This window comes from Passer montanus, unplaced genomic scaffold (genome assembly GCF_014805655.1).
Source record: "Passer montanus isolate IOZ18808 unplaced genomic scaffold, ASM1480565v1 scaffold25, whole genome shotgun sequence".
Taxonomy (NCBI): domain Eukaryota; kingdom Metazoa; phylum Chordata; class Aves; order Passeriformes; family Passeridae; genus Passer; species Passer montanus.
The window spans coordinates 11,732,812-11,749,246 of record NW_024367149.1 but is presented as its reverse complement, the minus strand read 5'-3'; the positions used below and the strand labels follow the sequence as shown (position 1 = coordinate 11,749,246).

Below are 16,435 nucleotides of genomic sequence, written 5' to 3'. Positions count from 1 at the left end.
GGCGGAGGCAGCGCCCGGCTCCGCCGGCCCCAGCGCCGGGCTCCGCCGGCCCCACGTGTCCCGCGGCTCGGCCCGCGCAAAATGGAGTCGGGCGTGCGGGGCGGCCGGAGCCGCCTCGGAGCCGGCGGGAGGGAGAGGGGATGGGAGATGCCAGCAGTGAGGAGAATCGCGGAGAGGCTGGTGTTGGAAGGGGTCTGAAAGGCCATCCCGTTCCATCCCTGCCACAGGGCACCTTCCACTGGCCCAGGCTGCTCCAGGCTGGCCTTGGGCACTGCCAGCGATCCAGGGGCAGCCTGGATCCATCCCTGGGAATTCCATCCCAGTCCCTGCCCGCCCTCCCAGGAACGATTCCCAATATCCCATCTAAACCGGCGCATGCAATCCTAGAATAATTCGGGCTGGAAAGGCCCTTCTCGTTCACCCCTGCCCTGGGCAGGGACCCCTCCCACTAGGCCAGGCTGCTCCGAGCCCCGTCCAGCCTTGTGTCCTGAACTTGGCTCGTGTTTCAGGGGCTCCGGTGGATTTGATGGATATCTGGAAGTTCCTGGGCTTTCCAAGATCTGTTTGGGTCGTTTTCTAGGGGATCAGCGTTGATAGCCATCTTTTTGTTTTCATCTATATTTAAATAATCGTTTGCATGAATTCTTAGTTTCTCTAAATTTTTACGACATCTTACATTAAAAACTTTGGAAAAAAATAAATTAAAGCGTAAAGAGACTGAAGAACACGCTTTGGGAATTAGGAGGCCGGGCCCCACATGGACAGGGAGGGATGTGGGCACATGGCGTCCCGTGCGGGCAGCAGCTCCACCGCGCCCAAACTTCAGCGCTCGGCAGGTGGGTCACAGCTCGGCTTCAGAGGAATCCTTGGGGAAAAAAAACCAAAACATCACAGTGTGGTCACGGCAGGTGACGTGGGAGCAAGGGAATAACAGGTTAAGTGCGATTTTAACAAGCTTTTCACCGAGCACGGTGCTACGTGAGAGCATCTTAATGCTTCCTCATTTATGTTACAAAGTGGTTCTGATTCTCCACTGGTTTGTGCTGCTAAAGAAGACATACTGAAATTATTTCCATCTGTTTTGGGAAAGTGGGTGTTGTTAATGTTATTCGAAAGCACCTTGTGAGAAGACAAATTTAGGAACGATGTTAGAAATGCTCTTAGCTCGTGGATCTCGTGCTCAGTAAGGTTAGGAGTGCTTTCTGTGTGGGGGGGCAGTGGTTTGCCGGGAGTCCCATTGGCCAGAGCAGTGTCCTCTGGAAGCCTTAGCGAGGTGCGGGATTGCCCCACGAGGCACGCCTGGGACATGGCAGAGGGCTTCGGGCAGCCCCTCTTCACCTGCCGATTTGCACATCTTGTTTTCAAGAGCAGCGTGAGAAATACCTATTTTCGTGGTTTGTTGTGGTAGTGAAACAGAGAAAGTCGGGGCTGCTGTTGTAGCAGTGTGGTAAACAAAGTCAATTTCCAGTTCGAAAATGTCTATTTTTGTGCGTGGCTGTTTTTGCAGTTCTGGCATCATAAAGGTGCTCGATGCCAGGGTTTGTTTCCTGTGTGAATGTATTTTAAGCTATTCCACTACTCCATAAGGCTGCAAGTGATTTGCCTGCTGAATTAGCAGTTCAAAGCTTGGTGATGCTGAGCAATAACTTGTATTTTGGGTTAGGCTTCAGCAGGAACCGGGTTTTTCTGAGTGCAGGGCGTTGAACTCGAAATTCAAAAGCCATGGCTGTTCCATTCCAGTTCTGCAGCATGCCTGCTCCTCTCCCTGCTTCTGCTCACACTGGAGAGCCCTTCTCCCAGTGCAGGCTGCTGCTTTAACCCCTTGTTTCCTCAGGAGTGCTCAGGGAGCTCTGTGTGCCATGCAAACTTCATGTTAAACACAGCTTGGAAGGTGAGGGAGACATTGTTCACCTGGGTGTGTTGGCTTGGATATCATTACCGCTGCAACTTCTGTAGCCCCACCCAGATTTGACATTGCTTGCTAGGCAGGAACTCGGTTCTTTAAAAAATAATTTAAAATCAGCTTTGAATTTAAGAGCTGGTTCGTTAATTTTGGAGCCAGTGTTTTGGCAAGAAGATGGTATAAGAAAAGTGTTTGTCCTCATCTTCTAAAGAAAAGTAAACAAGGCCTTTCACATGAGTGGAAAAGAAAACTGTGTTAGATCTTTGAGAGGCTTGGTAGGGAAGAGAATGCCCACGGGAGGTTTTTATTTGCAATAAAAACCCTTTTAGGAGGCCTAGGCAGGGAGGAAGAACGCTGGGCAGCTCGGTGGCACTGTGGATTCTTAGGCTGTTTTAAGAAGTGCACCAGAGGGAGAATCTTTGTCAGGGAATGTTGGACTGGGAGGATCCCTGTGGAAGAGAACCGCGTTTAGTCACTGAGCAGTACCTGCAGGTGACACCTGTCCGTACAGGGGATGGCACTGCTGCCCAGAAGAGTTCCCAAGAACACAATCACTGGATCATTTAGGTTGGAAAACACCTCCAAGATCACAAGGTCCAGCTGTTAGCACAGCATAGGATGACTGTCTTGGGCAGCACAGGATTGACTTAGGGCCAGTGAGGTGATGCTCACTTCGTTTGGGTGTTCTTCAAATGAAACCCACTTGTTTTACCTGAAAAGCACCTTTCAGTGAAAAAGAATAGTAATAAAATCCTGCTTACCTTGATCTTTGTTTGAAAGTTGACCCTGTCGTTTCATTAGGGATTACCTAAGTTTTCAGTCAAACCCAATTTGAAACCCTGGGTAAAAAAGGGACTGAGAAGAGTCGGGTGGAAGTGGGGGAGCTCAGTTTATGCGGCAATAAAACTTCTCTTCCCGCTTGTTTGGGGGTTGGTATCTGTCCCAGAGCACTCCGCATTCCGTTGATGTGTCTGGCCTGATGTTTCAGGGATAAGGAGGATTGGCAGGAGGCCTGATCAGCAGCAGCAGCAGCAGCAGCAGGGCGAAGGCAAACCCATCGACAGGAGACCCGAGCGACGACCTCCCCGCGAGCGCCGCTTCGAGAAACCCGCCGAGGAGAAGGGCGAGGGAGGAGAGTTCTCTGTGGATAAGTAAGAGTTTTGTCTTGCTGAGAAACAGCTTTCCTAGCTCTGACAGGCAGGGCTGTCCTGCCTTCTGCTGCTCAGGTAAAAAAGCTGATTGGATCAAGATTGAATTCCTGCCATGCAGACGATAACAATTCTCTTTTCCCTGGGTTTGTTTGCAAACTTAAGTTCTAGGCTGGGAGCGATGTGCATGAACAGGTTCATAGGTGTAACTGAGTTATGGTTTAAATCAAGATACCACCATATTTCTCTATATCCATAGCAGACAGCTCAGGAAGGGAAGCCAAGCATAGCTGCTTCCTGCAGGATGAGATTTGTTTGCTGTTACAGCTGTGGCTTTAATTTGCGCAGCTGACGTAAAGCCAGCAAAAGTTTGTCCATGTAGGTGTTTGCACCCTCGCTGGAATGGCTTCAGACCTGGAAGTGGTGAAGCCATCTTAGATCTACGTGAAATTTGAATTGTCTTGAGTATTGTGAGGCAGCCAGAATTTGAGTAATGTTCAAATATTAAAGTTTTAGTTGCCAAAGTTAAAATCCTTTTAAAAGTAAGTTGGATAAAAGTGAGTTTAGTTGAAGGTTTAGCATCAGTTAATTGTGTCATGCAATACAAAGATTAAATTTTGGAATTAATGCCAGAAGACACAAACAAACAACAGTCCCGAGTATTTGTTTCCAGATTCTAAAATCACGGAACCACAGATTGGTTTGGGTTGGAAGGGACCTTAAAGGTCCCTTCTGATCTGGTTCCAGCCCATACCACGGGCAGAGACACCTTCCACTATCCCAGGTTACTCCAAGCCCTTCCAACCTGGCCTGGGACACTTCCAAGGATGGAGGAGTAACTTTTTTGGAATTAGAGCCTGAACCCAGCTACAAACTAATTATCAAAGGAAAAACAAGTAAATAAATTTCTCAGAGAGGAAAAGACCATGAAGCACGCTGTACATTTTTAGAGGCGACTCACTTGACCCAGCTTACAAACAGCAATTACCAAAGCAAAACCAAGTAAATAAAATCCTCAGGGAGGACAAGAGCAGGAAGCGCAGCGTGTTTTGGAGTGGATCCCTGACTGTGGCTGTTCCGTGGCAGACCCATCCTGGAGCGACCCATGCGTGGCCGTGGCGGCCTGGGCCGGGGCCGCGGGCGCGGGCGCGGCATGGGCCGAGGAGACGGCTTTGACTCTCGCGGCAAGCGGGAATTCGACAGACACAGCGGCAGCGATAGATCGTGAGTCTTCACCTCTTCCTGTCCCCCTCTCCTGTACCGCTCTGCCCGCCCCGATTCAAATTGATCTTTTGAATTTCTGTGCCTGGACACTATAATGTTAACTCAGTTTTGTTAGTTCTGTTTCACATTCACATTTCAGCGGCCTAAAGCACGAGGACAAGCGCGGTGGCAGCGGCTCGCACAACTGGGGAACCGTCAAAGACGAGCTAACGTTAGTATCCTGTCACTGCTCAGAAAACCATTAGCACTGTCTTAATCAGCCCTAATTATGGCTTGCAGAACACCCAGATTTAGCTGCCTTTTTGCCTTTGATCTCCATGGTTTTTGCCACGCTTCTGCAGGGTTTAAAACCCCAGCGATTTCTTGTAGCATAAGAATAGCTTCACTGTTCAACCAGAGTTTTGGGGAAGGTTGGGAGGGACGTTTTGTGCTGGTTTGGTAACAATTCTTGGTTAAAATGAAACTGTTCTACTTGTAGTAAATTTTGATCAGGGTAAACATGCATTTGAGTTACAAAAATTCAGCTGTCCCACTGAAACATATTTTTGATGTCCAAATCCATTTTGTCTTGGGACAGTGGGAGCCTTTCAGGCGGGGTAGTAGGAAGCATTGGGGAAAACCATTAGTTAAGTGAAAAGCATAGAGTTTAGAGCCACAGAGAGCATGAGTCCTTATTGAAACAGTAAATCCACCGTAGATCTTGATTGTTAATCTTACATGGCTTTAAAGAGGGATGAAGTTGTAAAAAAGCCCCAACTCCCAACGTTATGTCATTGCAGTGAGTTGGATCAATCAGCTGTGACTGAGGAAACGCCGGAGGGAGAGGAGCATCCGCCTGCTGATTCTGAAAACAAGTGAGTACCACCCCTCTCCGTGCTCCTGGGCTGCTTCAGAGGTGCTGTTACATTCCCTTTAACCTCTGCTATTCCCACATCTGTTTGGCCAAACTCAGATGGTCAGTAGATCATCCACAGTGCTGCTGAATGAGTCTCCTTAAAAACCTTGTGCCTGGAAATTGTTGTCTTTAAACCATTCCTTGGTGTCCTGCAGGCTCTTTCAGATTTATTTATTAATAATAATTTCTAATACACTTTGGGTTTTGGGATTGCAACTCCAGATGCCAGACCCAAAACCATCTGTGCTCAGACTAGGTAGAAAACACCAAGCAAATGGGACAGAAGTGCCAGTGGAAGGCAACTTTTTAAACTTAATTTTCCAGAACAGCCTTGGAGACTGTGTGACTGAGCTGTAGGAGAAAGGTTGTATCTTTCATTCTCCGGGCAGTTTTCAAAGTTACCTGGCTCTCTTCCCATCTCATTTAGACACTGTTACAGAAGGAGCCAGGCTGGATGAATGACAGAGTAACCAGAGCAGCAGAGGGAGCCTACTGATACTGAGTTGATGTAAAAATACAATGCAAATTTTTATGGTAGTCCAGTGTGACTAATGTTGTATTTTAATGAGGAGTGGGCTTCGTAGAGGACAAAAAATGGCAAACAAAATTTTGAAATACTTATTCCTAATGATTCTTCTCTTTGCCATGGCTTGGTTGCCTTACTGAAAAGTTTCCCTATATCAAAAAGCATCTCCACATGGGTAACTTTTTTATTGTCTGGTTTTACGTGGATCTTTGCTCTCAGTGTTTCAGCAGAACTGTTGGATGTTTTACTGAAGTAAAATCTTTGGCTTGAACAAAACAATTTCTGATTATATCCCATGTCAAAAATCATTCTCTCCTACACAGTGAGAAAAAGTTGAAATACAGTTATTTTGACATAAACCCTTTGCATTATTGTTCAAAATTAATGGCTGCCAAATGAAAACCTTTGAAATTGAGGCTTTCATGATCTTTTTTGCTGCACGTACACAGCATTGGTTTCCTACAAATCAGAAATTCAGTTGCATAAACACACTGAACAATGACCAGAGGCTTCTAGTGGCTGGAATATGATCTGTTACTGAGCACAGTGGTTGTGTGTTTTACTTAAAAATAGCCTTTGGCACAAGGTAGATGTGCTCTATCTCACAAATAAGGTGTGTGCAGTTACTTTTTCAAATTAGCTGGAAGTAAAACTTGTTTGAATATTTGTCTTTGATTCAACAAAGGAAGCAAATCATCCAAAGCTGCTTAAATTCTGGTTTTTAAAATACTAAAAATCTTGAAAACTGTGGGAAGAATGAGTTCTCACTGCCTTGACTTGAATGCTTATAAGAGATGTATTTCAAAAAGGGGGAAAGGAACTCCAAACAAGTAATGCCAGAAGTTGGGCTTTCAGATTTGGAAATAAAATTGACAGTAATGTGGAGATTTGATGGCATGGGTCAGTTTTAATTGTAACATTTTGCTGTGCTCAGAGGTGGCTGGGTGTAATTTTTTTTGCACTCCCTCTAAAGGAGATGAATTTTCCTGTGGTGGAAGTGAGTGTTCATATTTTCACCTCTTAACTGCTAAATCCTTGACAAAATTCAATTTATAACCTGGTACCAGCCAGCACATGATTTTGGAATTGCATCCAGCCTGTAAATCCTTAGTTGTGACCATAATGTGCATGAATTGACCACAGAGAGAATGAGGTTGAAGAAGTCAAGGAAGAAGGCCCCAAGGAGATGACCCTGGATGAGTGGAAAGCCATTCAAAGCAAGGATCGTGCAAAAGTCGAGTTCAACATCCGCAAACCAAACGAGGGAGCTGATGGGCAGTGGAAAAAGGGATTTGTGCTCCACAAGTCAAAGAGTGAGGAGGTAAAGTGCCTTCCCGTGCTCCGGGTGTCCACTTTGTAAAGGTTTTGTTGTTGATGAGCATTTTTTAGAGGGGAGGCTCCCTTCTGGGAGATGCTGACCTGTGGTTGGAAGTTTAGAAAGTGGGAACAGCATTTTTTTATTTGAACTGCAATCTTGTTCATTTGAGCAACATTCTTTTAGCAGCATTGAACTTCTGCAGGAGCACAAGTGGCCATTCTGACTGGGCTGGGTTCAGGAGCTGAGCTGTGCCCTTAGCTTTGTAAGAATTGCCTCTTGGTGAGAGTTTCAGGGGAATGTTGTCAAGTTTGCTTTCTAAAAAAGGCAGCTTGTGTTATTTAGCATCTGTTCTGCAGTACACAGGTTCATGGTGCTTGCTAAGTGATGTCAGCTTGAAGGAAGACTGGTCATGCCTCAGAGACCTTAAACCCAAACTGTGCATCTGAAATTTGTGGTGTGGGTGTCTCCTCACTCAGTGCTGTGACACAGACAAGCTCTTGGGAAGGCAGTTGGAATGATTTATGTGCTCCAGTGACACTCAGCTGCTGTAGAATTGTTTTAAATTTGTAGTTTCTCATTTCAGGCATTGCATAATGTTCGTTATTCTGTTCCAAGAGTGGCAAGGGGAGATGCACCAGGGAGGGAAGTGCTGAGAGCTCATTTGGTAATGCAGGGCTGTGCTAATCTTTAGTTCTAATCTTTCTTTTTAGCACTCTGTAATACGTTAAGTAGCTCACTTAAGAGATTGGTGGCAGCAACTTTGTATACTGATAGTGCTGAGTCCTTTGAAGTGACTGGATAGTGTGTAATGCTCTGTTTGCTCTCCTAAAATATTCCTGCTTTTTCACACCTTGCCAGTTTTTATCCTGGGCGCTGGGGTGTAATACAGGGTGGGGGGCCCTGCTCAGTGTTGCAGTGAAAGCTCCATTTCTGCTCTGACTGAGCTCCCAGTGAGGGTGACTTGGTGACAGATCAGGCTGTCCTTGCTGCGTGGGGCAGTGCAGTTCTTGAAGTGATTGCATGGCTGTGTCCCCTCTGAGCTCTTCCCTGAAGTGTTCATTAAATGCTGCTTTCTCTGGCTTGGGTAGAAGGGGGAATTTGAGTTACATTTAATGTTGCTGTGTGCTGGAAGAATGTATTAAGCAGAAGTATTTATGTACTTCACCAAGATTTACTAAACCTGTAGTTCTTCAAATTCCCTCAGTCTCTCTGACTCACATTTATTTGACATTTGCTCATCTGAGGGCACTTTTTAAAATGTATGAGCATGTATGATAGCAAAGGTGATGCTGTTTGTGAGAAATTTAGAGGCTAGAAAGATCCTGACTGTATTTTCCTTTTGAAAACTGAATCACTTAACTAAAAAAAAACCCAAAAACCAAGAAACAACCAAGCAAAAAGCAATAACAAAAAACCTGAACAAAACCTGTGAATAATCAAATTACTGCCGTGGAAGACCTGACATAATTAGTAGATTGTTCTGTTTAAGAGGTGAACTTCTCAAATAAACAAGTTGGATATTTTTAGTACCATCACATAAGAAGGTAGCAGCCTCTTGCTGCGTAAGCATGAAAGTGAGGTATTAACAAATCTGCCTTCAAATTGAGCTGCTTTTAGCCTGCTTTATTGTCCATCCAGCAGATGTGTCTCCCCATCTCCCTTCTTCATTGTTCCCTGATCCCATGGGAAGCAGTGAGGGGATTTTCTCTCAGGATTATAGGAGAATAGCTCCATAATACAAGCGTTAGGAAAGCTTCCACTGCAGCTCCTTTGTGAGCAGCTTTAGAAGGCAACATGTTGTAAAAAACCACCAATCACCTGCTGTTTCCTCTCTTTGTCCTCTTGGATGTACTTAGGAGTCAAGAAATTAAGGTTTCTCTGATTCTTATCAGTAAGAAGGAGATGATGTGTGTGGAAGTGATTTGGTTTAAAGGTAAATTGTGGTTTTTAGCCCCAAATCTTCTGTACTCTTACGGCTGAAAAACCCTGTGTGCCCCAATAGATTTCTCAGAAATTTGAAGTGTTGTGATGAGCACCTGCATTTCTGTAGCTTGACAACTCCTTGGAGAATGCCCCAGGAGTCTGGAAAAAAGGGAGAATGAGGATCTGGTGCTGCTCATCCTTGGGAAGGAGCTGTCCTCCTTTTCCTCCTGGCTGAGGGCTGAGATGCTCAGCCCTGCCTGAGCTCTGTCCTCCTGTTCCCCTTTACTCTGCAGGTACTGATAGAATGGACTCTCAGTTCTGTCTCAGTTCTTGCTGCTGTAGTCTGACATCCAGGGCCATCAGCAGCCCTGCTCCAAGGAGCCCCTTCCCAGGACACGGGTTATGCCGTGGAACAGAGTTCCCCTTTTTCTCTGCAGCTGCTTTAGTGGCTTGAGTCTTCAATTCCTACAAAAAACAGGAACGAGTTATATTGTGGACAGATCCTAAAATTCATCCCAAAAGTGGAATCCAGGACTCCTGGAAAAACTGCTACCCAGTAGATCTCTGTCCCTGCTGTGGCTCTTCAGACCTCACTAATCCAGTCCCTTCCTTAGAGCAGGTTGCAGTGGGAGATTAGGAAATGTATTTTGGAAAAGAATGATTCATCTCCTCAAAGTTGGGAGGAATGACTCTTGAATGAAGGCTCTGCAGGAGGATTTCCATGAACAGTGATTCAAGCATCCCAGCTCTTCCCATCTCCGTGCCTGACGTGTGGCCATGCTGGAGACCAGCCTGCATGTGTGGTCTCTGCCAGGGCTTCCAGCAGCTCCTGGGCAACTTTCTGCTGTCCATCCACCTGGGCTTTTTGTGGGTGTCCATCCACCTGAGCTCTTTGTTCTGGTGTCCATCTGAGCTTTGTTCTGGTGTCCACCTGAGCTTTGACTTTCTGCTGTCCATCCACCTGGGCTTTTTGTGGGTGTCCATCCACCTGAGCTCTTTGTGGGTGTCCATCCACCTGAGCTCTTTGTGGGTGTCCATCCACCTGAGCTCTTTGTGGGTGTCCATCCACCTGAGCTCTTTGTGGGTGTCCATCCACCTGAGCTCTTTGTTCTGGTGTCCATCTGAGCTTTGTTCTGGTGTCCGTCCATCTGAGCTTTGTTCTGGTGTCTGTCTGAGCTGGTTTTTGGTGTCCATCCGAGCTTTCTCTTGTCCCCACACTTGGCACATCCATCCCGTGCTGTCCCTGGCTGCTTGCACAGCTGCTCCCTCCTCCCAGTGCTGCTCCATGTGCTCAGTGCCATCTGTACCAGCAGCTCCTGTGACCTGATTACCTGTTGTTCCTGTATGTAGTTGAGTCTCATTTCTTCCTTTTGTTTTCTCCCTTTGTTCCTTTTGTCACTTTGGCGTGGACACACAACTGTCACCAGACAAAGGCGATGACAGAAATGCAGGGGAGTCTGCTGGATTCAAATGAGGTACTGACCCTTTCTCTGTCACTGGTGATAGATACCTGGTGTTAACGTCAGCCCCTTCAGCAGGGACGTTTGGATATTAAAAACTCACCAAAAGAAAGGGTTTTGCTGAACGTGGAGCTTTTCTGTCCGTGCCTGTTGTCTCACTGTGCACCATCCAGCACCCAGCATGGTTTTAGTCCCCTTGCTCCTCATCCTGCTGATTTCAAACCTGATCATAAGAGCTTCTATCATGAGTATCTATTTTTTTGTTGTTGTTGCTGCTGTTTTCCATCTCTCACTGCCTGCTTTGGCTCTCTTGGTAGTTTGATCTTAATTTTTGACAGCCTTCCCCATGAGCCTGAAGTGCAGCACTGCCTTTGAGAAGTGATGAGTTAGTAAATCAGAGCACTGTTGAGTCACCAATACATAGAAATTTAATGTTTCCCAGGATTTTTCAGGTTAAGCAACTTGTTCAGCATGTCTGACTTACCACCCGGTGATGGAAGAGGCTGAGGATAATGTGCCAAGTCTTTAGTTGGAGTTCTAAATGACCTTTAATTACTTTGGATAGAGGAATCATCAGGTTATGGAGGGAATTTACAATTTGTTAATTCAGCAGTTATACCAAAATCAGATTGTGGAAATACAATGACTTTTGGTAAACTGTAGTGATTTGTTTATAAATAAAAACAGCATAGGGGATGGAAATGAACAAAAATATTGTACAAATCCACTGATCCCACCACCCAGAAAAGGGAATTACCACATGGCTATCAGCAGCTGGAGATAGAATCTCAGTAGCCTGCAGATAAAAACTGCAGATAAAAAATCAAATGGTAAGAAGGGAATTTAAGACATCTCTAAGAGATGTTTTACAGAGTGTTGGTGTTAGGTTTGAGTGGTGCCATGTCAGGCTGAGGTGTGGCATACTTTTCTTTGTTGAGACAAACTTCCTAAGTTTGGCAAAGGAATTTCTGAGGGAAGAAAAAATAAAATCAGGAGTGAAGTAGGAACCAGCTGTTCTGTGGGATACATCCCAGTGGAATGTGTTGGAAATCAAGCAGCATGGAAGGGGTATTTTGAATCAAACTGGGGATGGAGGGAGAGGACAAAGGGGAGTGGCAGGGATGGATGGGATATTGGGAAGGACCCATGGAATCCCTGGCAGCAGCTTTGGCTCCAGCCCTCTCCATCCCTTGGCAGCCTTGTGAGGGCTCCACAAATGGTAATTAAAGATCACAGGGTTTAATTGCACAATGTGTTGCCTTTGAAAGTCCGAATGTTGTGTAACTACAGCAGAAAAGTCAGTTGGAGTTGGGGAGCTTGAACCTGCACGTGGCATTTGTGTAGGAAAACAGGAAATTGATGAGTGCTGTGCCAGGAGTTGGGGCTTGGAGGGAAGGAAAGTGTTGGATGTTGTCACGTTCCCAAAACACCGTGGCTGAGCTGTAATAGGCAGGTTTTTACATTCTTTGTTGCCAAAAACTGGCTTGCATGTGGAAAAAATATTGGTGTAAAATAGGAGAAATAACTGCTTTAAAAACACCTGGTGGGGTTCAGAGTGTAACTGAAATTTTCCAAGGCTGCTGCTGTTGGTAACTCCTGGGAGCATCCCTTGCTCCTGCAGGCTCAGGTTTCACCAAATGCACTGGGAACAAACCAGTAAGGGAATATCATGGCAAAGGTGCCGAGATCCACATTGTCCAGTGGCACTGGTGAGACTGGTTGTGTTTGAGCTCCTCCAGCTCCTTGTGTTGGAGCTTTTTGTGCCTCGTTTGCTGTTACAGGGAATGCAGAGCAGTGAGGGGTGCTCAGTGTTTATCAAGGGCTAGAACAGAAAACATGGAAATCCTCAGGGAGCAAGATCAGCGTGGGTGACCAAGAGTGGAAGAAGAATAGAAGGAATTGGTGGAACCAGGACACAAAATGAGAATTGCTACAACATGAGAATCTGTACTGGTTTGGTAATAGTCAGTCTGGTCTGGGATAAGGACATGTTGCTCTGATGGAATTTTGGGAAGGATTTCCCCATGGAAAGGGAGGTCAGGCACTGGAAGGAGCTGTCCTGGGAGGTTTGGAGAGCCCATCCCTGGAGGTGTCCAGGGAAGGACTGGACATGGGCTGGTGGCAAGGAGGGGATTGGGCACAGGCTGGACTCAGTCCTGGAGGACTTTTCCAACCTCAGCGATTGTGTGAGCTCATAAATTCTCTTGGACAGACAAAATACTTTGGTTGCTACGGAATTCCAAGTTTCCCGAAGGAGAGCAGGAGTGGAGGATGGGGTTGTGTGGCAGGGGCTGTGCTGGCAGAGCCCCGCTGCAGTGCCCAGCGGGGATGTTGGTGCTGCTCCCTTGCTGACCAGAGCTGCTCCCTGCAGGCTCACGCTGAGGACTCGGTCATGGATCACCACTTCCGCAAGCCCGCCAACGACATCACATCCCAGCTGGAGATCAACTTTGGAGACCTGGGCCGCCCCGGGCGCGGCGGCAGAGGGGGCCGGGGCGGCCGGGGCCGCGGGGGCAGGGCCAGCCGTGGGGGCAGGACTGACAAGGTGAGTGCCACCCGGACCCCGCTCACTGCTGGCACCTTCCTCTTCCCTGGGGGGATGCTCTGACAGCAAGCAGCGTGTATAAACCCAGTGAAAGTCCTGCAGTGCAGAGCTGACTTTAAACCAGGTGTTGGGACAAAAGGGTGAAGGTTTGAGCAGTGCTGTCACCAAACACAACAAAGGGAGGGTGGGTTTTAAAAAGTGTCTTTGTGTCTAAACCTGAAGAATGACTTTCCAGTGTGGACAGATCTGAATGTACCATGAGCTGCCTGAGGTGCTGCCAGAGCAGAACCACAAGTGCTGGTTATTTTCAGCCACAGCCAGGACACTCTGTGTGCATTGTGACCTGCTGGGGGTGAGGGACTGGTTGTACAGCTGCATGTCATATCTTGAACCTGAGGAATTCAGATTTTCCAGCTGGAAACAGGGCTCTTACTGGTCTTTCTCTGAACTCCAGTAATGTTTTTCTCTTCCTTGGTGCTAAGGCACCAGGAGAATACGCTGAAAAAATACTGATTGGGGTTTGGGAGACAATATGTGATGTTGAAGCACTGCAGTGTAGCTACAGTGAAAATTTGATTTGTTATGAATCACTTACTTGCCTTAAAGGCATCAGTCAAATTGTTACTGGTTGGAAAAAGCTCAGTCTGTGTGCTGTGGTTTTCTTCACACAGATTTGCTTGGTTTTGTCCCTTCTAGCAGCCACAGACTGCACAAATTTTAGTTCATTAGTTGGGAAGCTCTGTCCTGACAACAGTATCAGAATATTTTAAGGAATTGAAATGAAACAGTGGTGGTTTGGTCTGAGTTGTTTCACTAATACTCTTCAAGAATGCTGCCATAAAGTAATTCCAAGCTTTCCTGCACCTGACTTTGTGTTGCTTTTGTTTCCTTGCAGTTGGTCAAGGAGTTTGATGTGATCCACACGCCCAACCAGGTGGGTGAGCTCTGCATGAGCATTCCCTGGGATCAGGGACCACAGCTTCCCTCCCTTTTCTGGCTGTTCTGCTCGTGTGCTGAGCAGCTGGAGATGCTGAGCCTGTAGCTTAAGCCCTGCTGTTACTTTTAAATTCTGGTTTGTGGCCTGTGGAGTCTTAGGCAGGGCAGAGACTCTGCAGCTACAGATGTTGATGCAACTCTTATTTTAAATGTATTTGTTGATAAATTAATACCAGGAAGTTCCACTATGGAACTATTGGCTCTTCCCATTCTTCTCCAACGACTAAGTGAAAAGTATGAAATTCTTAATTTCTGCTCTGATTTTTACATGTGGTGTAGAGCCTTTCAAAAATCTCTGTTGGGAACTACTGAGGAGATCCTTGGCTAGTGCATGAATTGTTAGGGCTAAAAATTTGGCACAAAAATTGCTTTAATCAACGTCTGGTTTCTGAGTGGGAAAAACTAAACATGAAAAACTTAATTTGTGCTCCAGAAGGGGCCTTTTCTGTAACATTTCAGTTGTGTCCCTCAGTAAGGATTGGTCCACAGGAAGGATCAGCCCATGGCAGGAGGTTGGAATTCCATGGTCTTTAAGGTCCCTTCCAGCCCAGACCATTCTGAGATCTCTTTAAAAAGAGAATTGTGCAGTAATGATGCAGTAATTTGCCTACAGTTCCTTTCCAGATTAAAACAAAAACAGTGTAAGAGGCTTTGTAATTTTTGGAATAGATAAAAAAAGGGTTGTTCCTGTAGTGATTCCTCCAGCCCCAAGGTGCTGCCTCCTCTGCCTCCAGGCAATAACTCTGTGATGTTTTGATGTTTCTCTTTCAGTCAAGTGCTTCTGCTCCTGACGTAGATGACCCAGAGGCTTTCCCAGCTCTGTCCTAAACTGGATGTCATAAAGCCAACCCTGCCCTGGTCGGGCCTTCCTCTCCGAGGCTTGCATGCTTAAGGATCCTAAAACAACTAAGAAATTGAAAAAAAAAAACAAAACAAAACAAAAAAAAGAGACTGTCATTCATACCATTCACACCTAAAGACTGAATTTTATCTGTTTTGAAAATGAACTTCTCTCGCTACACAGAAGCAACAATATGGTAGTCAAGTTTTGTATTTAGAAATGTAATGGTAGCAGGGATGTTTTCATAATTTTTTCAGAGATTATGCATTCTTCACGGATACTTTTTTGTATTGCTGCTTGAAAATATGCGTTTCCAAACTTGAAATATAGGTGTGAACAGTGTGTACCAGTTAAAAGCTTTCCCTTCATTTGTGTTCTTTTTTTTTTTAATTTAAAGTCAGGATTTTAGACTTTCCCCCTTCCTCCCCCCCAAACTCCAAACTAGATTTTAAGTATTGCACACTACTTCAGTTTCCTTAATTCCTCTTTGGCAGATTTTTCTCAGTCCATGGAATCTGTGGAATATTAATTTGGCAGACTGTTAGTGCTGTATGGAATGAACTCCTGGAGTACTTAAGTTTTTATGCTTCACTTCCAACATGGAAAACCAGCCATTTTTTCATCTCTGTTGGGTAGTTTGTTTACACCAAATCTTTCTAGAAAATTGAAGGCAGATACTTGAAATCAAGATTCAAAGCACATTGGTTTATGATTCAATTCCTGTGTATGGATCCAGCAATGGGTAACTGGTCTGAAAACCAGGTTTTTAAAATTCCTGTATCCCACCTTGCACTCCCCCTCTGGACCTTTTCCTCCTCCTTCCCTTCAACAGAACAAGATGCTTTTTTTGGCAAAAAAAAAGAGTTTTTTAATTACCTTTGCTTTTTGTTTGGAAGGATACCCTGAGACTGGGGGAATTCCTTGTTGGAGCTGGGATACCCTGAAACAGAAGGAATTCCTGTCCTTGGAGCTGGGATTCCTTGAGAATGGAGGAATTCCTGTCCTTGGAGCTGGGATTCCTTGAGAATGGAGGAATTCCTGTCCTTGGAGCTGGGATTGCATGAGAATGGGGAAATTCCTTTCCTTGGAGCTGGGATTCCATGAGAATGGAGGGAAATTCCTTTCCTTGGACCTGGGATTCCATGAGAATGGAGGGAATTCCTTTCCTTGGAGCTGGGATTCCATGAGAATGGGGAAATTCCTGTCCTTGAAGCTGGGATTCCATGGGAATGGGGAAATTCCTGTCCTTGGAGCTGGGATTCCAGGAGTGTGGGGGAATTGTTGGAGCTGGGAGTGGGGGGAAGGTGGCAGCTCTGCAAACCCAGGGATCCCAGGTGGGATGTGGGATTGCCACACAGGTGCAGCAGTATGCCCAGCATTCCCAGCACTGCTCCAGGTGCTCCCAGGAAGGAGCTGGGCTGGCTCAGGAGGGAGTTGTGCCTCATGGCTTCGGACTGGGACAATCTGTGCATGGGGCACCAGAAATCCACCCCAAAACCTCAACACTTCACCTCTCCTTCCAAAGGCAGCTCTGGCTCAGTGCAGTGCTCGGGATCTGCTTGGGACCTCACCAAGGAATGCTTTTCCAGAGAATGCCTGTAAGAAATTCCTTCTCCTCCCTCAAAATCCACCATAGGTTCAATTTCTTCCCTGTGT

General features: G+C 46.1%; 1 protein-coding gene across 1 annotated transcript in view; it reads left to right on the top strand.

Moving 5' to 3' along the window:
• Positions 1-15,135, top strand: part of SERBP1 (SERPINE1 mRNA binding protein 1) — a 15,565-nt gene extending 430 nt beyond the window's left edge. The window contains exons 2-10 of the mRNA XM_039711831.1: positions 2,877-3,054; positions 4,138-4,275; positions 4,415-4,486; positions 5,055-5,129; positions 6,840-7,017; positions 10,365-10,412; positions 12,769-12,942; positions 13,838-13,876; positions 14,710-15,135. Of these exons, the coding sequence (XP_039567765.1) occupies positions 2,877-3,054; positions 4,138-4,275; positions 4,415-4,486; positions 5,055-5,129; positions 6,840-7,017; positions 10,365-10,412; positions 12,769-12,942; positions 13,838-13,876; positions 14,710-14,766 (959 nt within the window). The 3' untranslated portion in view covers positions 14,767-15,135. The remainder of the gene's footprint in view (positions 1-2,876; positions 3,055-4,137; positions 4,276-4,414; positions 4,487-5,054; positions 5,130-6,839; positions 7,018-10,364; positions 10,413-12,768; positions 12,943-13,837; positions 13,877-14,709) is intronic.
• Positions 15,136-16,435: the final 1,300 nt, after the last annotated feature.